Source organism: Mercenaria mercenaria, chromosome 9 (genome assembly GCF_021730395.1).
Source record: "Mercenaria mercenaria strain notata chromosome 9, MADL_Memer_1, whole genome shotgun sequence".
NCBI classification, from domain to species: domain Eukaryota; kingdom Metazoa; phylum Mollusca; class Bivalvia; order Venerida; family Veneridae; genus Mercenaria; species Mercenaria mercenaria.
The window spans coordinates 49,665,434-49,689,717 of record NC_069369.1 but is presented as its reverse complement, the minus strand read 5'-3'; the positions used below and the strand labels follow the sequence as shown (position 1 = coordinate 49,689,717).

General features: G+C 37.0%; 1 protein-coding gene across 2 annotated transcripts in view; it reads right to left on the bottom strand.

The window, feature by feature from the left end:
* LOC128545849 (uncharacterized) overlaps positions 1 to 24,284 on the bottom strand; it is a 54,345-nt gene that overhangs the window by 26,073 nt on the left and 3,988 nt on the right. For both annotated transcript variants that reach the window (XM_053551372.1, XM_045333876.2), the window contains exons 2-5: positions 22,989 to 24,155; positions 21,985 to 22,143; positions 21,255 to 21,366; positions 18,820 to 18,915 (exon numbers count right to left, since the gene is read on the bottom strand). In XM_053551372.1, coding sequence (XP_053407347.1) covers positions 21,290 to 21,366; positions 21,985 to 22,143; positions 22,989 to 24,155 — 1,403 coding nt within the window. In that variant the 3' untranslated portion in view covers positions 18,820 to 18,915; positions 21,255 to 21,289. The remainder of the gene's footprint in view (positions 1 to 18,819; positions 18,916 to 21,254; positions 21,367 to 21,984; positions 22,144 to 22,988; positions 24,156 to 24,284) is intronic.

Genomic DNA, 24,284 nt, shown 5'->3' with positions numbered 1-24,284 from the left:
TACCGCTACCTTTCAGTTTGCGTTATTTACTGCTACACATCAGTCTTTAATCAGATGGGGATACAATGGGCTATTCCAGAAAATATCCACCCCCCCCCTGTGGAAGCAGTTTTTTCGGAGAAAATTACCCCCCCTCCTGGAGACATTTTACCCCCCTCTCCCCCTTCCACACCCCGGTTACCTCAAAATACCCCCCTCCCCTTCCTCCCAATTGGATCCCTCCGAATACCCCCCCTCCCCTCCTCTCGGGTTATTTCAGACAATAACACCCCCCGCTCTCCTCCCATCGGGCTATTTCAGAAAATATCCCCCCCCCCTCCTACAGACATTTTACCCCCCCTCCCCCTTCCACACCCTGGCTACCTCAAAATATCCCCCTCCCCTTCCTCCCAATAGGATCCCTCGCCATACCCCCCCCCCCCACTTCCTCTCCAGTTATTTCAGAAAATATGCCCCCCCCCCTCCTGGTGCCATTTTACCCCCCCTCCCCCTTCCACACCCCGGTTACCTCAAAATACCCCCCTCCCCTTCCTCCCAATTGGATCCCTCCAAATATCCCCCCTCCCCTCCTCTCTGGTTATTTCAGAAAATATCCCCCCCCCTCCCCTCCCATCGGGCTATTTCAGAAAATATCCCCCCCCCCCCTCCTGGCGCCATTTTACCCCCCCCTCCCCCTTCCACACCCCGGTTACCTCAAAATACCCCCCTCCCCTTCCTCCCAATTGGATCCCTCCAAATATCCCCCCTCCCCTCCTCTCCGGTTATTTCAGAAAATATCCCCCCCCCTCCCCTCCCATCGGGCTATTTCAGAAAATATCCCCCCCACTCCTGGAGACATTTTACCCCCCCCCCCCCCCCCTTCCACACCCTGGCTACCTCAGAATATCCCCCTCCCCTTCCTCCCAATAAGATTCCGCCAAATACCACACCCCTTCCCCACATCGGACTATTTCAGAAAATACCCCTTCCCCCTTCCATACCCCGGTCAATACAGCATTCAATTCATAGATCTCAAGCATTTGCGACCCCACCCCATGTAGTTCTTCAAATTCTTCAACTCCCCTTAGAAGTGTTTCATCACCATCTCCTAGCTACCAGCCAAACAGTTCCCACCCCCACTTGCCACCACAAAAACAATGCAGTCTGAAATACAGCTAAATCCCCCGCCACTGTTATAGTGAAAGGGTAAACCTTTGACCTTGAGCTGTGACCTTGGCCTTGAACTGACATGGCTGACCCATGAATTCTGCACATCGTCTTGATGAGGTGGTCATTTGACCCAAGTTTCATGAAAATCCTTTAAGGGGTTAGGGGTTTAGAGCATCATAAAGAGCTCAAACCTTTGACCTCGAGTTGTGACCTTGACCTAGAACTGACATGGCTGACTGATGTGTTCTTGATAAGGTGATCATTTGACCCAAGTTTGATATAAAAATCCTTCACCTGGGTTTAAGAGATACAGAGCGGACACAAAATCGAAGGCTCAAACCTTTGACCCCAAGTTGTGACCTTGACCTTGAGCTGGCATGGCTGACTCATGATTTCTGCACATCGCCTTGATGAGGTGATCATTTGACCCAAGTTTGAAGAAAATCCTTCAAGGGGTTTAAGAGATACAGAGTGGACACAAAATGGAAGGCTCAAACCTTTGACCCCAAGTTGTGACCTTGACCTTGAGCCGGCATGGTTGACTCATGATTTCTGCATATCGCCTTGATGAGGTGATCATTTGTCCCAAGGCTCAAACCTTTGACCTTGAGTTGTGACCTTGACCTGACATGGCTGACTCATGAGTTCTGCACATTGTCTTGATGAGAAGATCATTTGATCCAAGATTCATGATTATCCTTCAAGGGGCTTAGGAGATACTGAGAGGACACAAAATGGAAGGCTCAAACCTTTGACCTTGAGTTGTGACCTTGACCTTGAGCCGACATGGCTGACTCATGGGTTCTGCACATCGTCTTGATGAGGTGATCATTTGACCCAAGTTTCATGATTATAATTCAAGGGGTTTAGGAGATACAGAGTGGACACGAAATGGAAGGCTCAAACCTTTGACCTCGAGTTGTGACCTTGACCTAGAACTGACATGGCTGACTCATGGGTTCTGCATATCGTCTTGATGAGGTTATCATTTGACCCAAGTTTCATGAAAATCCTTAAGGGGTTTAGGAGATACAGAGCGGACACAAAATCTTACGGAAGGATGGAGACCATTCCTATAACTCCCCACCACTCGCGGCGGGGGATTAAAAAATTAGTGCTTTCACACTGTTGACCAAATTCTCCGCCTACCATATCCAACAGTTTAGCCCCTCCCTGGCTGACCTAGTGTGGTATCTTCTTGCTACATGGTTGGGCAATGATAAACTACCTGCTCACTCGACCCCCAACACATACCTTCACTGAATAAATTAAATTTCGTCACCTCAACGCAACAAAGTCGTATCTTAATATAAATTTATAATAAGATACGACTTTGTTGCGTTGAGGTGACGTGATGTCCTCCACTCCGCCACCCACCTGGTTTCTGCTAATGGCAAAACAATATTCATGCTAAAATGTGCTCCACATCCCTTGTCTATACAGTATTCAGTTCATAGACCTCACCCAACATGCCTGCATTTGTCCCCCTACTTTCTGCTTACCTCAAAATACACCCCCTCCCCTTAACTGGCCACCCCCTGAATTAAACTGCTTCCGCACAATCGATTAGTTCTCACTTCTTCAAAATGTCCCTGTCCTAAAGGGTGCTTCCAGACAGTTGTTCAATACCCCCTCCTACCATCCAAATAATCCAGCCCTCCCCTAACCCTAGTGTGGTTTGTCCTTTCTACATTAAATGGTAAACTACTTACCCCCTCCCCTCCCTATTATCATCACCTCCACCCACCTGGTTTCTGCTTGCCACAAAATAATACCCCACTCACACTTGAAAGTGCAAACTCCACCCTTTCACATATAGTAAATTACCTTGGTAAACTAGATGCCCATGGGCAACATGTCGAGCCCGCCCTTTGACCTCTAACTATGACCTTGACCTTCGAGATAGGGTCCGTCTCATTGGGTTAAACATTCATACCAAATATAAACAAGATTCCTCAATGCATGTCAAAGTTATGGGCCGGACAAGATCTGACATGAACTTTGACCTCCAACTGTGACCTTGACCTTTGAGATAGGAATCTGGGGTTTGCGCATGACACTCCGTCTCACTGAGGTTAACATTCAAGCCAAATATAAACAAGATTGCTCCATGCATGTCAAAGTTATGGTCTGGACAAACAAATCCGGATGCACGCACATACACCAAACAGCCATTTGGACAACTATGTCTTCGCTTCCGCAAGCGCGTTCGACAAAAAGTATGTAAGCAAGAGATAAAAATCAGCTTTTTAATATGTACGAGATTTTTTAATTCTCCATTGTTTACAGTAAGTGGTCTTGTTATAACTGGAAATATACACAACACATAATTATACACCCTGCATAGCGTGTAGCTCTCATTATGCACAGTACGTATATGCATAATATAAAAGTACAGGTATGTTTGTTGCCAAAACAAGAGTTACTAAATTAAAGCATCTTTAATGCAAGCAGGAACTTTATATATATATATATATATATATATATATATATATAAGGCTCAAGATCCTATTATATGCCACAAAATGCATCAGAATGCACCATTTTTTTTTATCTAATTCTCCAAAATTGGCAATAATAGGGGGATGCTTTTAGCAGTTAAAATATTCAAAAAATTGACCTTTTAAGTGTACTAAGTCCCCTTGATATCCAACAAAATGCATCAGAATGCAACATTTTTGATCTAAGTTTCCAAAATTTCCCAGGAAACTGGCCCTGGCGCCACCAGCAGAAGGGGAAAACCTCCTCCCCCCACTCAGCTCTTGCATATCATTTTTGAAGCTCTGGCTACGCCTATGCCTTGCAGTGTTTTTTTCCAAATTACAAAATAAAATTCTGTAAAATGTTATATGAAACCCAATACATTTGAAACACAAGGCAGCAATCTAAATTAAGTTAATTACTCAAAGTAATACTTGGACATTTTTAAAGTATCACCTTCTTTAACACTTCCAAATCTGGACATAATTTTTTCCAGTTCTAACATCCTTGGCCAGATTCTCAATTCAGTGGAAGAAAACACAGCTCTGTGGATTCCTTCCATTAAAGTAATGGGTTATAATGATACAATCTGCAATGTCAGCAAAAACCTACACCCCTAAATAAAATGAAGTTTCAAGAATCAGTTTTCAAGCCCTGTTTGCTAGCATTGTATATATACATGTATATTTAAGTTAAATAGTTCATCCCTTATGAGTAGAAGTATTGTGATTGCACTCATTCTCTGGCTTGTATCCAATTTAAAAAGTGAGTTTTGAGTTAAAAAAAGCATGTTAAAACTTTTGAGGTAGGAAAGGAGTGTTTCGAAGTTTCTTGATAAAATCAGAGGCAATATAGGTCTGTGTGCTGGGACTGGTACTTCTAAAATGAATTATATTTCTGCTGTTTATCAGTTCTAGGACTTAACCTTGCATCTTATTTAGCACAGATTTACTATCTGATACAGGCCACTACTGAGTAAAATGTTATAAAATCTTTCTGCCATAAAATCCTCTATAATACCACTTTCTGAATCTAGTGACTTGACAAAATAGTAAGTAAGTACATGTGTAAGTAAGTAATAACTTTATTTATAGTGGATGACATATTTCGCAGAGCCAATTTACAATATGGTCCACTGTATAAATATGTACAAGTACAATACCACATGATTATAAACAATAACAAGAGAAAATTTTACAAAACATGACAGCAGCTGTTATGATATAATCCATTATTAACTACAATTACAACAAAAGCAATATGAACTGAAATAAATTATATACATGTATAAACAAACAAAAATATTCTAAGTAAAGTTAAAAGTCTGTACATGTAGAAACTTAAAGAATTTGGTAGACAGTATTTTCTGATAGTAATTTTGGTTGAGAAAAGTGCCATTGAAGATAGGATTGTTTGAATTGTGAATGCATGCCATGACAGTTGTTACTCCATCTCCACTAAGTCCATGCATGTAATTTTATGACCATTTAATGGACATAAGTTAACCAAAAGCTGTTTATTAAGACAAGGTGCTAATAGATATGATCAGGCCTTACTGCCTCTGCTATAATCCAGTGATTTCTTGTTTGCAGAAACAAGTCTGATCAGATACATGATTTTATAGTTTAAACTATGATACATATTTAAAAACCATTCAATGTTAATATATAAATGTCTGTGTACAAAATTAATAGTGTTTTAAATCGGAGTCATCACAAATAATTTTATTATATACCTATATAAATTCTGTAAAAAATCGGCTTGTATTTCACAATTAAATATGAACAGACAGACAAAAATTCCGTATTGTACCTTTTAAATTCCGTATTGTACCTTCTGTATTGTATGCTGCCAGACTTTTTCCATTAATATGCATAACCTGACACAGTTCAATAAATAGCGCACATAAAAACTTCACTAAGTTCCATTTAATATCGATAAACATTGAAAATTTCGTTCAAGAACAAAACAAGAATCAAAATGGTAAAGGTATATATTAAAAGGGTCATTATAACAGTTGCTGGATCTGGGACTTTGTATTCGGCTCTTGTGGATTTTGCAAGGTCGGATCACACTCGGCGCTTGCGTGCCTCATGAGATCTGGCAAAATCCACTCGAGCCGAATACTGCATCCCAGATCAAGCTACTGTTATAATAACCCTATTATATTGTATGAATTGAAATAGTAATTTAAATTATTTTTTATTTTAAAATATTATGAATATAGTGCTCTGTTCTAAACAAATATAAATTTATTCTTAATGCAACATAAAACTAGAAAATGCTTTTGTAAAAAAGCGCATGTCTCCCCAAATGCAAAGTCCTATAGGCAAGAAGTCAATAGGGGTCAGGAGCGAAAGTCAAAGAGACACTGATGGTTGACTGCAATAGGGATCGTCTACTTGGCATGTCCAGTCATCCCGCTAAATTTCAACACTCTTGGCCTAGTGGTTCTCAAGTCACTGTTCAGGCTCCTGTGACCTTGACCTTTGATCAAGTGACCTCAAAATAAATAGGGGTCATCTACTCTGCATGTCCAATCATCCTATTAAGTTTCAACGTTGTAGGTCAAGTGGTTCTCAAGTTATTTCCAAAAAATGATTTTACATGAACAGGCCACTGTGACCTTGACCTTTAATTGACTGACTCCAAAATCAATAGGGGTCACATACTCTGCATGTTCAATCATCCTATGAAGTTTCAACATTCTGGGTCAAGTGGTTCTCAAGTTATTGATCGGAACTGTTTATCAATGTTCAGGCCCCTGTGACCTTGACTTTTAACGGAGTGACCCCAAAAACAATAGGGGTCATTTACTCTGTATGAACAATCATCCTATGAAGTTTCAACATTCTGGGTCGAGAGGTTCTCAAGTTATTGATTGGAAATGGTTTTCCACGTTCAGGCCCCTGTGGCCTTGACCTTTAACAGAGTGACCCCAAAATCGTTAGGGGTCATCTACTCTGCATGATCAATCATCCTATGAAGTTTCATCTTTCTGGGTCAAGTGGTTCTCAAGTTACTGACCGGAAGTGGTTTTCAATGTTCAGGCCCCTGTGGCCTTGACCTTTCACAGAGTGACCCCAAAATCGTTAGGGGTTATCTACTCTGCATGACCAATCATCCTATTAAGTTTCAACATTCTGGGTCAAGTGGTTCTCAAGTTACTGACCGGAAATGGTTTTCAATGTTCAGGCCCCTGTGACCTTGACCTTTAATGGAGTGACCCCAAAATCGATAGGGGTTATCTACTTTGCATGTAGAATCATCCTGTGAAGTTTCAACATTCTGGGTGAAGTGGTTCTCCAGTTATTGATCGGAAATGGTTTTCCATGTTCAGGCCCCTGTGACCTTGACCTTTGATGGAGAGACCCCAAAATCAATAGGGGTCATCTACTCTTCATGACCAATCATCCTATGAAGTTTCAACATTCTGGGTCAAGTGGTTCTCTAGTTATTGATCGGAAATGGTTTTCAATGTTCAGGCCCCTGTGACCTTGACCTTTGACAGAGTGACCCCAAAATCCTGGGGGGTCATCTACCCCCTCATACCAATCTCCTAGAAGTTTCAATTTTTGGTCAAGGGGGTTTCTCAGTTATTGACGGAAAGGGTTTTAAATGTTCAGCCCCTGTGACCTTGACCTTTGACGGAATGACCCAAAAACAATGGGGGTCGTCTACTCCAGCACCCTAAACCCTTAAATTTAAGGGGTTCTGGTAAAATGGTTCCCATTTTATTGCTGGGAAAATAAGTTGACTTTCGGAGGGACGGAGGACGGGAAAAAAATGTCTCCTGGGGAGCTAATTACTGAAATTTTTATAGCTGTAAAAAATAAAAAAAGGCTGTGTTAAGAAAAAACATTGAATTGGTAAAAAAATTTTTATTCCAACTTTCATTCGCTTCAACAAAAACCTCGCTTTCTAATCCATGGCTTAAAATTTTCCTCCCACCCTTTTTGAGCAAACGAATTGAGCTGATTGTATTTCGTTGACAATGATAAAATTACAAAAAACCGGGGTTTAAAAAAAAAACAGACTCGATCGGGTTTTTTGTATTTTTTGGGAGGGGATTTTTCCCCAGATGGGATCTCAAGAGTGCGAAAAGTGCCGAGTATGATCCAACCTTGCAAAATGCAACTTTGCAAATCATAAAAGTGAAAAAATCCAATCTACTACTGTTATATAATGCCCTTTTATTATTACCCTATTTTTTTAATTGTTGTTTTGTTAGAACGAAATTCCAATTTTATCGATATTAAATGCAAAAAAGTGAATTTTCCATGTGCGTATTTATAGAACTTGTCAGATCATGATTTTAAATAAAAGTATCTGGACATACAATAGGGAAGGGTCCCAAAGGTTGTATTTTAAAAAATCGCCCCGTCCAGGGTTGTGTCCTTTTAAATTCTTTGAAAAAAATTTTGGGCAAAAATGTTCACCAAATCAGACCGAAAAACCAACCCCTTACCCCAAAGGTCAAGGTCCCCTTTACATTAAAGGGCTGTTTTTTTCTGGCCCAAAATCTCTGTCACATGAGAGATTTAGAAAAAAATTTGGCATAATGTTCCCCATAATAGATGGAAATGTCATGCGCAAGACCCAGCCCCCTGCTCTAAGGTCAAGGTCACATTTGAATTTAAAAGGGTTAACATAGTCCGTTTTTCAATTTTCATAGGGGTTTGAAAATGATTTGACAAAAATTTTTAACCTTTTGAGAAGGTGTGCGGCTTATCCCTGGGTCCTCAGGTAAAGGTACAAAAAAATTTAATATTTTTGTGAAAGCACTAGCGATTTGAATTTTTTTTTATAAAAAACTTATGTTGTCTCTAAAAAAAACTGAAACCAAAATGTTCCAAACATCCTTCCCAGCACAAAAATTATTGACTGCAGTTTTTACACTCCCTTTTCTTTGCAGAGCGGGCATAAATGTATCTAACTGTTGTGCCTTTTTTTGTCTTTTTTTTCTGAAAATTTGAAAATTTAAAAATCCCCAAAAACAATAAGGATATGTATAAATCATGTTAAACATAAATATCTTTAACATTTTTAATGAAAAAACTTTTACTTTCCCGTCGAAAGATAAAAAAAAAAATTTGGGTTTTGCAAGGTGAATTTCTCTGTTATTTTTTAAATTATTTTTTTGCATTAAAAAGCAAATGATAAAAAGACTATCTAAAAACCACTTCTTTTTTTTTAAAGTATTATCGAAAAGGCAGAAGCAAACAAAAAAACGTTATTATTTGAGCAGTATGGGGAAAAAAGATCACAAGTGGAATTTTTTTCCCTTTTTTTTCCCTTAATAAAATTTTTTGAACATGTTTACAAAACCCTGTGCTGCATATATCTTTAAATTTTTCTAAATCTGATGACTAATTTTTGATAAATCATGTTAAATTATTTATTTATTTTTTGGGTTTTTTACGGCGCACCAACCAGATGGTAATAAATGGCCCCAAACAGGACAAAAAAATTTTGGGGTTTCACATCTCATTTACATCGAAAAAAAAATGAAAACCTTTTTGGGCGTCGGGTAAACAAAAAACTGTATGTTTAAAATTTCCAAAACTAAAGATAATTCTTCCAAAATTTTTTGAGAAATTGTGCTAAATATTATACTTTTTTCATAACTGACTGGCAATTTCAGGATATTTGGTTGAAAAAACCCAAAATTTTGGGCATTGAATATAAAGCGCCAGCCAAATTGAAAATAAAAAATCCCTTAAATTGCAAAATATTGGGGCCTTTTATATCCCAAGATGGAAAGGAAGCAAAAAGTTTCTTCAAGTATCTTGGCTGAAACTATGTGCCTTTCTATGCTCCTTTGGTATTGACTGCATATTTACAAAAATTATAAGTGTCGGAAGGGGCAAAAACATATTATGGTCTTATCTCAAAAACTGCGAAATATTACACTAAAGTTTGGGGACATGGGAAAACAGACCCCTGTTTCAAAATTATTTAAAATAAAATTCTAAAAAATGAATACATGTTTCATATTTGGGATTTATTTTGAACATTAAAAACATTAGCTTTTTTTTTTGACTTCTTAAAAAAAATGCAAATCAAGGAAAAATGCTTCTCTAGCTTTAAATCTTGAAAAGGCAGTTTTATGGGAAAAAAAAAATTTAAAAAAGTAAACCATGTTTTTTTTAATTTTTGGGAATGGTGGCGGCCCTAAAAGGGGGGGAAAATTGCACCGAAACCACAAAAATGGGGGGAAAATTTGTTTTGTGAAAAAAAGCGTATTTTTCAAAAATTTTCACAAAAAAAGAAATTTATTAAAGCAATTGTCTATTCATTTACATTAAAAGTACATCTAAAAAGGGGTTTTTGTTGGAAGGAATGTTTTTTTTTTTGATTTTTAGGGGTTTTTTTTTCAGAAGTGGAGAAAATAACACTTTTTTTTTTGGACGGGGGAATGGGCCAATTTCGGTAAAAAATCACTGTAAAAAATACTCTATATTTTCAGATGATAAAATAAAATCTCTGTGCTTAATTTAAAAAAATGTAACATGCATAAATACATATTAAATCAAACATGTCCCATTTTCCCCCAAATTGGATAATAACTTGGCTCTAATTTCCAAAATTTTTTAACGGGCTGAAAAAATTGCAGGTCAAAATGACCTATTTTTAAAAATGCACACAGATCCCATTATATGACCTGGGGCCCTGTAACCACAGGGGCCAGGAATTTTACTGCTATGGGAAAAATTTAATTGCTTCACAATTCGGGACCCCAGTTGTTTCTACCATGTCTAGGAAACTAAAAAAAATTAAAATTAAAATTTTGCTACATGCAGTATTGTGAATTTTGGGCTGACCAAGGGCCGTACACAGAACCCAAAGGGTTTTAAATTAGGGGATAAATAACAAAGCTAGTTATTGTGTTAGGCCCAAACCTTTGACTTTCTGGGGCCTAGGATTGTTTTTTTTTTTTAAAAAAAAATCCGCTCAATTTTTTGAAAACTTTTCTGGCATAATTATACATAAAAAAAATTTGGCCCCTAAATCACTAAAAAAAAATTCGGTTTCTGGACAAGTTTTTCCATTTTTTTTAAAACCCATATTTTTTGGGGTTTTGAACTGCTTAATTTTTTACTTTAATATTACTTGAAGTATATAATTATTATTTTGTAAATTCAAAACAAACACTTTTTTCTTATTAGAAAGGAGGAACAGATCCCCAGCCACCTTTAAATTTTAAAACTTGTGAAAAGAGTCAAAATTGATTTAAAAGAATTTAACCTTAGGGTGTTTTTTTCAATTTTTTTTACATATATAACATTTAAAAATTATGAACATAATTTTTCCTATTCTGAAACTTATACTGTATACGGCCAGAGCAGTAGGGGAGCACCACCTTTTGAGTGTCTATATATCTCCTTCTTACGATAACAAATACTACTAAAAATACTGTCATGTTTTTTATAATCGGTTTAGAATTTTGTATGGGGCACCAGCTTTGGGAGTAAAAAGGAATTTTTTGTTTTACCCCTACGCGGGTGACCATTGGGACTGATTTTTTACCCCTTCGAAACACCACTGATATTTTTTTTTTGCATATCTTTACAAAAGCTTAATTTTTTTCTTGATACCGTTTTTAAAAAAAATAGAATAAATAAAGCAGACGAAATATTTTCTTTGACACTTTTCTTATAGTAGATATGTACAAAAAGCGCAGAAATTAATGTCTGTAAGGAGGCGCTGACATTTCATGACCCAATAAAAAAAAAGTTCCCTTTTTTTTTTGGGGTTCGAGCATTTTTCCCCTAAAATAACGTAATTTAATCAAGAAATTACAAAAAGAACAGAGAAACTAAAAGGGTACCGAATTTTTCGATTTGACTAAACTATACAATCTTGCATGAATTTCAGTTGTCTTAACCACGAGAGTCATCTTCATGGGGTGCCAGATGGTTTTTGCCGCATTTAAAGGGGAATCCCAGTCCTGTGAAAAAAAATTTTATCCTTAAAATTTAAATATCTGCATTAAAATTTTTTTTTGCTAGTAACTTGCAGAAAAAATTTTTAACCAAATTTTCTAAGTAAAAAGGGGGACAAAATTTGCCTGAAAAAATTTCAATTTTGGGGCTTGATCCAGGGGCCCAAAAAGGGGGCATTTTTCTCAAATTGTCGGGTTTAAGAACTTGCCCGTGAGGTTGTAAATTGACCCCCAAAAAAAAAAAAAAAATTTTTCAAAGTATATCCCTTTTGGGTAACACTGTATGTATTGCACGAAAAAACTTTAACCAAAAAAATTTCTAAGTCCAAAGGGGGAAAATTTTGGGCCCAAAAATGGGGGTCAGAGTTAGGGACTTGTGCTATAACTATTTTTAAACCCGAAAACACTGAATTTTCAATTCAATATCCATTATTTTGGGAATAGAAATTTTGCATGTAAAATTTTAAACCCCGGGGATTTTCTAAGTCAAAAAGGGGCAAAAATTTGCTCAAAATACTTAGAGTTAGGAACTCACCCATAGGTTGTAATTCCCCTTAAAAAAGAAAAAAAAAGTTTAAAAAGCTATTCCTTTTAAATGATACTTTTGATTTGCATGCAAAATTTTAAACCAAGGGTGACGCCGCGCCAAAAAAAAAAGCTTTAAACTATTCTTCAATGCCCCAAGAAAAAAAAACTTGGGTTGCTCATTAAAACATTTTGCCTATTATTTTGTTTTGACATTTTGAAGCTGTTGTGAAAGTTTTTCTAAAACTTCTTTTTTTAATTCCTGTAGCCGATCTTGAAATATCCTCCCTGTCAATCATTTAAGATCAATATTAATCTCCCCTTAACCTGTAATCAAAACAGTTTAGAGTAAAGTGTTATAACCTTTTCGATTTTCAACATAAAAAAATATAAAACAGCAAACTCTCAGTGTTTCGGGACATTATATTTTCATAATTAATAATTAAACCTTCTTAAAAACCCATTCCGTGTATTCAATTCGTTGTGTGTTGCAACCCCTTTACAATGTAACTTAACGGCCCCGTGCCACACTTAAGCACCAAAACCACAGGATTCTGTATAGAATTTTTATAAAATAGACTCTATTTTTACAGGGGTCATGTTCAAAAAGGGTTTTATCTTTTTTTAGTACAATTTTGGTTAAAAAGGGAGGGCCCGGAGCAGGGCTTTAAGAAATATAGATTTATTTCCCGTATCTAAAAATTTTTTTTTTTAATGAAAAATTGGGGGCCAGACCTTTATAATCGTTTTTCTCATGCATGTTTAGATACTCTGTTAAAAATTTTTTTATTCAAAATTCTTTTAATGAAATAAATAATGAGAGAAACCAAAAAAAAGAAATTTAAAACTTTGATAATTGAAAAAAAAATATCAATAATATGATTGTAGATTTGTAAATAAAGTCTCGGAAAAAAAAGATTTTTTGTATTTTAACTTGAAAAAAGGGAAAATAAAAACCAAATATCTTATACTGGGGATTTTGATAATCAGAATGGATATCCATATTTTTCTAATCCCTTTACCCCATGCGCATAGTAATCTTTTTAAAAACCAGGCTACTTTCACCATAAAATTGGAATCATTGCAAATGACTTGTGATTAACATAAACCCCTGGTTGACCCATGCCATTAACGAATCTTTAAAAATTGAATAATGAAATTAAATATCCAATTTGGCCAACCCTTATAAATTTGAGCTCTTATTCACTCTTCCAAAAAAATTTTTTCAAACCTTTTAAAATTTATATACTACATTCAAACAAAAAAAACATCATAATATATTCGGTAAGATGAAAAAAAAATTTTTCTGTTCATTCTAACTTTTGTTCTTTTGAAAAAAGTATGAATATGTTTCTGCGTATTATTATCCCCCCCCCCAAAGGCGAAGGGGGTTTAGAAATCTCTCCCTGCGTGCGTCGTGCGTGCGCCGTCCCCAAACTTTTTCCCAGCATAACCCAAAATTACGGGGGATTTTTTCAAACTTTATAACTGATAGAACACTTGGAGGAAATGCAGTTACAAGAACAATAACCCTTTTCTTGCCTATTTTTTGATTATTCCCCTTTTTCTTTTTTTTCTTAAAAATTTTGCCCAATAACTCCAAAAAAAAAGAGGGATTTTCTTCAGACTTCATACCGAAGAACCATTGGGGGAAGTGCAATGTGCAAAAAACAATAACTCTACCTTGCCTATTTTTTTAGTTTTTCCCCTTTCTTATTTTCTTAAAAATTTTTTTCCGAGCATAACCCAAAGTTGGAGGGGTTTTCTTCAAACTTCATAACTGATAGAAAACCTTGGGGGGAAAATGCGTGTGCAAGAACAAAAACTCCCACCTTCCTATTTTTTTTAGTTATTCCCCCCTTTTTTCATATTTTCTTTAAAAAAATTGTCCGGAGCATTTCTTTTTCATGCAAGGGGTTTTTAATAAAAATTTGGGACAAATGTTTACCACGAGACAAATGTCAGCGCAAAATCCAGGGCCCCAGGGCAAGGGCAAAGGGCACACTGGAGGCCAAAGGGCAATACAAAAATGACATTTTTCCAAGCATTTCTTTTCTGCATGAGGGAATTTTTATGAACTTGGGACAATTATACACCTCTGAACAAGTTCATGCGCATTCCCCTTTTTTAGAATTACCTCCCTTTTTTGTTACTTTAAATGCTTTTATTGTAATTTTTTATTACTATGAGGGGAAAAACGAGAAACTTTTTCTGTAGTACAACATCATGCTACATCCAATTTTGAGGGGTATTTTGACCAATCTCAACCCGGTAAAGATTTTTTGTGGACGCAATTTTTTTTTTTTTTTTTTTTTTTAAGATAACCCCCCCTTAGTTTTTTTTCTAAAATACTTATTTGTAATTTTTTATAATTGACCCTAGGGAAAAAAAACCCTTTTTTTGTGGTACAAAATGGGTTACTTTCCATTTTAGGGGTATTTTAAGATTCTCTACCTGGTAAGGATTTTTTGTGCTTAGAAAAACAAAAGACTTACAATGATTACTAAAAAACCACAAAAATTAAAATTCCATTTGCAAAAACATTTTCTAAAGGGAAAAAAATTGCTGTGACGGGCATATATTGTGACTTTTTTGGCATCGTGTTCCCTGTTACTTTTCCCTTCCTTCTTTTTTTCAGAGCCATATAAAAAAAACATCATAGCTATCTTTCATGAAAATTTTAAAATTTCAGTAAACCACCCCACCACGACTTATTCTTTCTTTCACATCTTTTAAAAAACCCCCGTGCGGGGCCCCAACTAAATGTTCTTCAAAGCTTTTCCCCCAAAAAATACTTTTAGACACTAATTGCCCGGAACTTTCCCTTTAATTTTAAATCCCGGGGGGGGGGATTTGGGCCCTGTCAACATGGCCTTTTTTTGGGTTATTTTTATACTATAAAAATTTATATTATGTTTAATGCAATAAAATGTATTGTATTGTAATAAGAGTGTAATTAAAATGACATCATAAATTTTTTGTTTTCGATTGTATTTTTTATATTAAATTGTAAACATTAAAATTTTGATGCAACACAGTAATTTCTACTAAAAAAGTTACTCCTGGAATTTCCCCTATTGACAAAATTTAATTTCGAATAAGGGGTTAAAAGATCTTTATTACAATATTGTAAAAAACCTTATCTTTTTAAAAAAAGGTATCTGTAAAATCATTTATCTGATTCACGGTTTTTTTGAAATTTTTTACAGAACCAAAATGTTTTTTTTTATAAAAAATTTTATTAATACAAACAATGCAAATTAAAATTCTATATACGATTATATTGCGAGTTTAATTTTTTTTAATTCGGGTCCAATTTGACGCGCAAATCTAAACACCCGGGTTTTTTGTTCCCAGATTATACACTTTTCCCAGGAAACCACTCCCTTAAACTTTACCCCTTTTCGTTGTTGACTTTTTTTTTTGTTTCTTTCGTTGTTGGACAAAATTTCAAGTATTGTGTCAGTTCATGCATGAGTCATTTACCCCCTTCATGATGCCTATTTTTTTATAAATTTAATAGTATGTTTAAGAAAAAATGTGAAAAATCCTAAAATTATGAAAAATAAAATAAAAAAATCAACTTTATCTTTAAACCCAGAAAAGCTGTAAAAAATAAAAATGGGACAAATTACGGGCAAAATTAATTTTTGGCCATTCACTTAAAGTTTAACAGATGTAACAAAGGACAACCACAAAACCCTTTGTTATCGGTTTGAATTGAAAGTTTTTGCATTTTGAAAATCCCATTCCCCCGATTTCTTCTATCATAATAAAAAAATTTTAAATTTTTTAAAGGAAACATCAAATATTCAGTGGACCAAATTCCGCTTCGCAAAGGGGTAATTTATTATCGGGGCGATTAAAAACTTACTTTTTTTCATTGTCTACCCCAAAATTTTTTTTATTTATTTTTTAAATTCTAGGAAAAAGTGACCTCATTTCCCGTTGTTTACAACCAGGTTTATAATTTGCGGGGCCCAAAATTAAGTTTCTGCGAAAATTTAAATATGTGAATTCAAAAATTTTTCCCAAAAAACGTGAACATTTTGGGCGTTAATATACCCGCTTTACCTATTAAGTAAGAATGTATTAAAATATTGATTTTAATAATAAAAATGAAAAAAATTTTTTTTTTAATAAAATAAAAATAATTGCCCCCCCCCCCCCCCCCCCCCCCCCCCCCACACACACACCACAAAATGCCAAATATATTCTAAAACGAAAACTGCTTTCCACGCAAATTGGCTCTTTTGAAAAATTTAGTCATATTTGTGACAAAAGAATTTTGTTAACAAAATTGAAACAATAAATGGGGGGGCTTTTTGTCCCCCGCCTTTTTCAAAGAAAAAAATGGGGACACAGAAATAGGCTCACCTTCCTTTTTGGGCTTCACACTTCCTTCCGGTCCAATTTCTGCCATCCATGAAGGGATTTTAAAAAAACTTTGCATAATGTTCACCATAATGAGACCATGTGTCATGCCAAAACCCAGGCCCCTAGGTCAAGGTCCACTTTAAGTAAAGGGAAAAGGGTCGTTTTGCCGGTCCAAAATCTGCCATCCTAAAGGGATTTTTAAATAACTTGGCTAAATGTTTACCAAATGAAAAGATGTGTATGCTAAGACTAGATGCCTAGGGTCCAAAGGGCAAAGGGCACTTGAAGTCAAGGTTAACAAGATCTGTTTAAAGTCCGGGTTTATAAAACTCCAGTCATCAAGGGGTTTTGAAATTACAGGTACAAATGTTCCCCATAATGAGACAACCGTCATGCCAAGATCCAGACCCCTACTCTAAATTTCAAGGTCACGGGCCAAAAGTCAGATACAAAATGACTTTGGAGCTTTCTTCTTGCTGGAGGAATTTTTATGTAACTTGGGGCAATTGTTCACCATCTGGAAAGTGCATTTGGGAAAAACCGTCCCAATTTTGAATTACTTCCCCTTTTTTTTTTATTACATGTAAAAACTTTATGTAACATTTTATTACTGGCGTGGGATAAATTTAGACCATGCACTTTTCTGTAGTACAACATGCGTGTTACATCCAATTTTTAGGTGTATTTTGACCTGGTAATGATTTTTGTGTGGACTTAGAATTTTTAACTTCCCTTGTTTTGTTTTTGTTCATGCCAAGATGCTGTATTGGCATGCAGTATGTTTTTTGAAAAATGTCTTTAGGCCGGTGGACGTTAACTCTGTTACAAATTCTTGTTATTGCTTGTACAACATATTAACAGATTGTCAGCACAGTAGCCTAATTATGACAAATGCTGTGTGGAAGTAAGGAATTTAACACATCCCTCAATCCTAAATTTCCTAAATACCCTCCCCTGCCCCTGCCACTCTAATTTATCTGTAAAATACACCCCCCACTCCCCCCCGACGAAGAATACTGCTTCCACACTGTGTAGACCTCAGACTGGACCCTTGCTTTACTACGTGTACGAACAAACATGAGCTAAAGGGCTATTCCAGCAAAGTTCATTCCCACCCCCATGTTGAAGCAATTTTTGTCGAGCGGCAGTTTGGTGTATGTGCGTGCGTGACTGACCATCAGATTTTGTACGGACCACAACTTCGACATGCATAGAGCAATCTTGTTTATATCTGGCATGAATGTTTTTTAAAGAAAATTACCCCCTCTCCCAAAGACATTTACCCCTTCCATACTCCGGTCTATACATGTATGTAGTATTCAGTATAGGCCTCATACCACACTGTGTGATTAACCGCTTAACTTTATAGCTCCCCCCCCCCCCCCCCCCCCGCGTTCCTTGAAAATGACCCCCCCCCCTCCCCCATCTCTCCAAACCCCCCCCCCCCCTTCCCCTTCCACACCCGGTCTACACAGTATTCAATTAATAGTTGGCCTCACACAACACTGTGATTACAGCACAGTCAACAAAAAATAGCCACCCCTCCTCCGTCTGGCTCCTTCCTCAAAAAAATGACCCCCCCAAATACCCCCCCCCCCCCCCACTTGGTTCCCCCAAATACCCCCCCCCCACCCCCCCCGTCCCCTTCCACACCCTGTCTACACCATATTCCATTAAAAGGCCTCACGCCACACTGTGATTACTGGTTAACTAAATATCCCCCCCCCCCACCATCAACACATACACAGCTCCGTTTCTCAAAAATCGACCCCCCCCCCACCACCACCTGGTCCCTCAAAATCCCCCCCCCCGCCCTCCTGGAGACATTTTACCCCCCTCTCCCCCTTCCACACCCCGGTTACCTCAAAATACCCCCCTCCTTTTCCTCCCAATAGGATCCCTCCAAATACCCCCTCCTCTTGGGCTATTTCAGAAAATACCCCCCCCCCCTCCCCTCCCATTGGGCTATTTCAGAAAATATCCCCCCCCCTCCACTCCTGGAGACATTTTACCCCCCCCCCCTCCCCCTTCCACAACCCGGCTACCTCAAAATACCCCCTCCCCTTCCTGCTTAACTTAAAATACCCCCCCCCCCTCCTTTACACGCAAATCAACAACACAAGGACTTAATAAATACCCCCCCCCCCCTTCTTTGCTCAAGGCACCCCCCTGTTCCCTCTTATCTGTAAATTACCCCCCCTGTACCAAAAAAACTGCTTCCACAGGGAGGGGGTGGATATTTTCTGGAATAGCCCAATGTCCGTACCTCGCATACATGAGGTTCTGATACTGAAAAATTTAGTAAAATAAATTATTTGAGAAATTTAAGTGAAATTACTCACTAATTTTGTTCTTTAAATCCATGCATTGTGATATGTGAGGGAACTTTAATATCTGCTTCCATTTTTTGCTTTTGCCTTTTCTTTTTCCACCGCCACCTGAAATATAGCGATTTGTGTACATAAATTCACAAAAATTTTGAGAGAAAATACATTTCTATTTTTCAACACTCGGCAGTCGTAAACCACTTACCCTCGCGTGCTTTCAGGTATACGGTATTTGCGACTATATTTTCAAGTTCCATCGATTCTATACAAGTTAATGGGCCTGTAAAAGGGTCTTTTTCAGACCCTGATTCAGTCCATCAGCTCTACATTGATACTCCAAGGGTGTGGTGATGAGAAAATGGCGACTTTCATTATGGATTGGTTCCAGGCTTGAAACAATTGATACAGATGGCAAACTGAGCAACATTACAATAGTAAAATCTGATTGGTTAACGAATGTACGTCAATTTAAACAAGGGACATAATTCATAACAGAACGATAAAAAACATCATTAGTTTTGTCCCTTCGATATTTCTTGAAGTTTGCTTGTTCATTTATATTTTTTGCGTGAAATAACCAAGTTGGTTGGATAAAAAAGAAGATGGATGTTTTCTATAAACTTGAACTACCGACATACTAGATGATCTAACTCATAATTTCGGCTTACTTAATTGGAAGTAGCGACTGGTTACGGTTAACTGATGTGGGTTCGAAACCTCGCTTGATTCATGTGGACCCAGATCCAGGACCGGGACCAAGGTGCACGTGCCCTCCCCCACACCCCACCGGTTGGCTGAGAAGTGATATATACTCGTCAAAGTTGCACCCAACTATTTTGTTAAAGGAATAATATTTTCTGAAAATTTAGACCTAAAATGCATCAGAAGCCGTCATTTCATACCTAATATTTCAAAAAGTTCCCGTGGGAGACTCCCCTGCTCCTGTACCTCAAAATTGACACCGAAAAATGCACCAAAGGCCACCATTCCATATTTATTTTATTTTTTTAATCCCCTCCTGTACCTCAAAATTTAGACCCAAAAGGAACCAGTTTTATTTGTTTGTTGTTGTTGTTTTTTTTTTTTTTGTTTTTTTTTGTTGTTTTTTTTTTTAGTGGGGGCGCTGAATATGTTCTTCCTCCACAGACTTACTAGCTCGTAATTACGACTTTGTATATTGCCTCCTTATCCTCAAATTTCAAACATTCGTACATCTATCAAATGGCAAACAAAAGGTTAATGAATATTTGCTATATCTTCTGGTTATAGGGGCTCGAACAACGGATCGAAACCTTCCAGTATCGTCAAAATAATGAAATATAATCTACCCGATCTCCTTCTATGAATTGCCGTCAGCTCTAGAACTACCCAAGGTACCCCGTCTTATAATAGTCTCAAACAGTGTACTAATTTCTTATAACTACATGTTTATATGTAGCGTAAGACCAATCGGTTCGAATTTCAAACTTAATCGTGATCGAAATAACGATTTTTTTATCTAAATGAGAACAATTTCTCTAGTTTACAGATCTTTATGTTTCTCTAAGTAATTTTTATGTAAAATACGAGGGACCAGCCTATCCTCTGTGCATATTACAGAAGGTATTTTGTCTAGGTAGTAAAGCTAAACGTTTCTCTTAAATTCCTTAGAAGGAACCGATCGGCTGTTGTTCATATCTCTAGAAATATTTTGTCTTGTTTGCAAAACTAAACTACTCTGGTAATTAAAGCAAAGGAGGCACCAACTAGAAAATTATGCATATTTTCTTAGAATATAATGTTCAATTTTGCAGACCTATACGTTCCTCTAAGGTTCATTATAGGCAGATTTCGCGCATACAATTGGGTTATTATAACAGTAGCTCGATCTGGGATGCTGTATTCGGCCCGAGTGGATTTTTGCCAGATCGGACCTTGCAAAATCCATGAGAGTCGAATACAAAATCCCAGATCTAGCTACTGTTATAATTACCCTTTTATTATATAACTCTACATTTTTGTTTGTTGTTTTGTTATAGAACGAAATCTTCAATATTAACTGATATTGAAATAGAAGTACAACTCGTTTAAATGGGTCAACCGTGCTGTTGTACTTATAAAATAGACTGGCCCGGTTTATAGGTTGGTCAGGGCTACGGGTATATATTGTATTTTGCCATCGAAATATTTCTATAAAATGCTTCTTCCCCTTCCATTTGGACCCGTCCATGTTTACAGACACGTTTGTTTATTTTATGGATGTATGTGTGCTATTTACAGAACATGTGTCATGTCATGATATTAATGAAAGTAGTCCGGAAGCATACAATACAAAAGGTACAATACGGAATTTAAAAGGTACAATACGGATTTTTTTCTGTCTGTTCATATTTAATTGTGAAATAGAAGCCGATCTTTTTACAGAATTTATATAGGTATATAATAAATTTCTAGATTACAAACTTATTTACGTTTCCGGTGTGTCTGTTTCTGGAAATAATTTTTTCTAGTTGACAAGCTTTTTCTCTTTCCGTTTCCGGTTCAGCTGCTCTTGTATTTTTGGCGGTAGGATACCGGGAAATACTGAAATTTGAAAAGTCGACATTATTAGGTTTTAACACAGTTACAGAGGAGGAGCTGCCACAGCTTTGTAATGGGTTGATATGAAAGGTATCTAACCTCAGCAGTCGTAGCAAACCATGTGTGAGTTCCTTTTTTTTCCCGCTTTCCTCTAAATTAGAATGAAATTCTTTCACTAACCATTTGCGAAAAATATTGCCACTGTTCAAAAGAATGTTTTTGTTGATTACTTTGCTTAAAAATTAAAAATTATGTTTTGCTTAAAAAGTAACAATTCTTTGTTTTAATTCAAAAATGTTTTATCCATCCCAACAGTCAAAAATGAAACGATTTCTGAAAAATATGAAACTTCACAGCTGGAAATTGATTTTTTGAATTTCTAAATAAAGCTAAATGATGATGGCATAAAACACGTCAGAACTATTTTGTATGTTTTTAAATGCAATGCTTATCTGTGTCGATTATAACGTAATCTCCTAAATAAATGTTTAAACACGTAAAGCAAGAGAATCTTTCTTTTTTATCGTTTAATGTAATTGAAAGGAAATGTGGCTTTTAGAAACCCATTGATCAAGTCATACTTTTACAATGTAATGCTAAATGCACGAGTGGTATACATACGCTCTTCGGCAACTTTGATTCTTTCGATCTCTTTACACTGGATTTTTATCTTGTGTTTTTGAAGCATCTCAAGTCCCATTTTTTCTCTAGCGTTCTGTTTTTTCGGCGAGGGCTCGTAGAATCGTGGTACCTGAGTCAGCTGCACATCGGAGGCCGTACCTGTATAACATGTCAATGTGATGACAGGTGAAAACTAACATGACCCGTAATGAAAATCGGCAATTATCGTTTAATTACGTATCCTCAGTATGTGATTTCCGGAAAATGCCGAAACCGCATTCGGGGAATACGTAAGCAAACGGAAATTGCCGATTGTCATTACGGGTCCATTACCTTAAAGTACATATATGTAAGATTCACATGGTGTTACATGTAGCGTCGGTAAGTAGGCGTCGCTAGTCAGGAACCAGCGGCATCCCGTATTTAGTTTGTGGAGTCGTGTTTAACCGGTTAAGTTCACAAAGTTATCCAACTGGAACTGCATATTGTCCATGAAACATAATTAGGAATTCAAAAACAAAGTTAACTCTTTCCTTTGAATCTCTGGACTGACATACTGTTGCTTACACAATGTTGTGGTTTATAGGAAAAAGAAAAGAAGCAAGAAATTATTGGTAACGCTACACCTGCGATTTTGTTGAAGTTTTAATGGCAACCAGTTCACATATCCTTCGCTGAATTCAGCACGAGTATCAACCTGAGCCTAAAACCGCTAGTAGTATTGTGTTCAGACATAGTGTCTATTCAACATACGCCTCACCGAGAACGGAACTTTTTTTGTCGATAGGGTGCTCTCCCTACTGAGTTGACCGGACAGGGTACATCGCCGACATTAATTCCCACCTTTGGATGCACGCACTTACTGAGTGAATGACATACTGACTAAAGGTTAGGATTAGGTTTAACTTAGGTTTAACAGTGTACATTCAATGCATATGTACACTTCAGTGTGGAAGAATTCACGCCAACCCAGGGAACATAACAAAATTTACATAGCTAGTTACCCGATTTCTGTGTCCAGCGAACTGCATGATTTCCTTCTGCCTTTACAAGACTTGAAGCCTTCTTTAGATGTCTTTTTGACTTCTTTCTTTGTTTCTTTATAGGATCGAAGTGTATCGCCGATTCTGTCACATGGTCTAATGTTTTTACAAACATTTTAGCAGCGCCCTCTTTAACCTGTTGAGATGTTGCGCGGACCTGGATTGGTCTCGGCTCTTCATCTGGGCCCGCAGACCGCACAAAAATGCTCAATATGCAATCGGATTTACCTTGATGGCATTCAAGTGCTTCCAAAGATTTTGCTGATGTTTGAGAAATTTTTCTTTTCATTTCTTCATTCACAACAGTTTGTCGGCTTTCTGCACTTTGTACATATTTCAGGGATAATTTGTTGGTCATCCAAGTAACTTCCTTGTTTAATGAAGGACTAGAAATTGTTCTTGACCCTACCCGGGCAGTTTTTTTTCTTTTGTGATACGTTGGTACATTCGGTTTAGAATGAATAATTGATTCTACTTCATTGTTGTCTTTCCTTGCCGCCGTTAAATCTATATGTAAGCTTTTCAACTCGTGGATTCTTTTAACAGCCTCCTCAACAGCATCTTTGCCAATAGAAACTTTTCCAGTACCCCTACCACTACGTAAGTCCGGCATTTCCATTTCATCTTCAGTTATGTCTTTGTTAGCAGGAATTTCTTCAGGAATTTCTTCTGGAATGTCTTCTTCAGCTTTGTTATCATCTTTACCAAAACTGTTGTAAACTGATGAGTCGTTCGAAGCGGAAAAGTGACACTTATCATTTTCTTTGTTTGCCTCTTTGTTCAGTGTCTTTGACTGTCCTAAATCTTCACTGATTTTACTTACTTCAGTCGTAATTTCCTTGGATACTTCTGTGTTAACACAGCTATCTTCCTTGACTTCATCTAATGTGCTACTCGAGGTAGAACACTCATCATCTTCACCGTTTGCTTCACCGGAAATGTCCTCCTCGATGTCGTCTGCGGAATTATCAAATCCCTCATACAATGATTCCTCGGAAGAAAAGAATGGACTGTCGCTCTGTTGAGTCAAGAGACTTCCCTGCGGTACCACTGGTTCCACACTGTCGACGTCTGTTCCTTCGTCACCTTCTGCACGTGCGTAGAAGAGAACCAATACGCTGGCAGTGTCTGAGTGTTATGAGAAAGTGCGGAAAATAGAAGGTTATTAATGCACAAAACTATTAAACTGAAGTTTCTTTATGACTGCATTAGGTAATACAAATAATTAAATCAGTGAGAATACAACCCATTATGAGT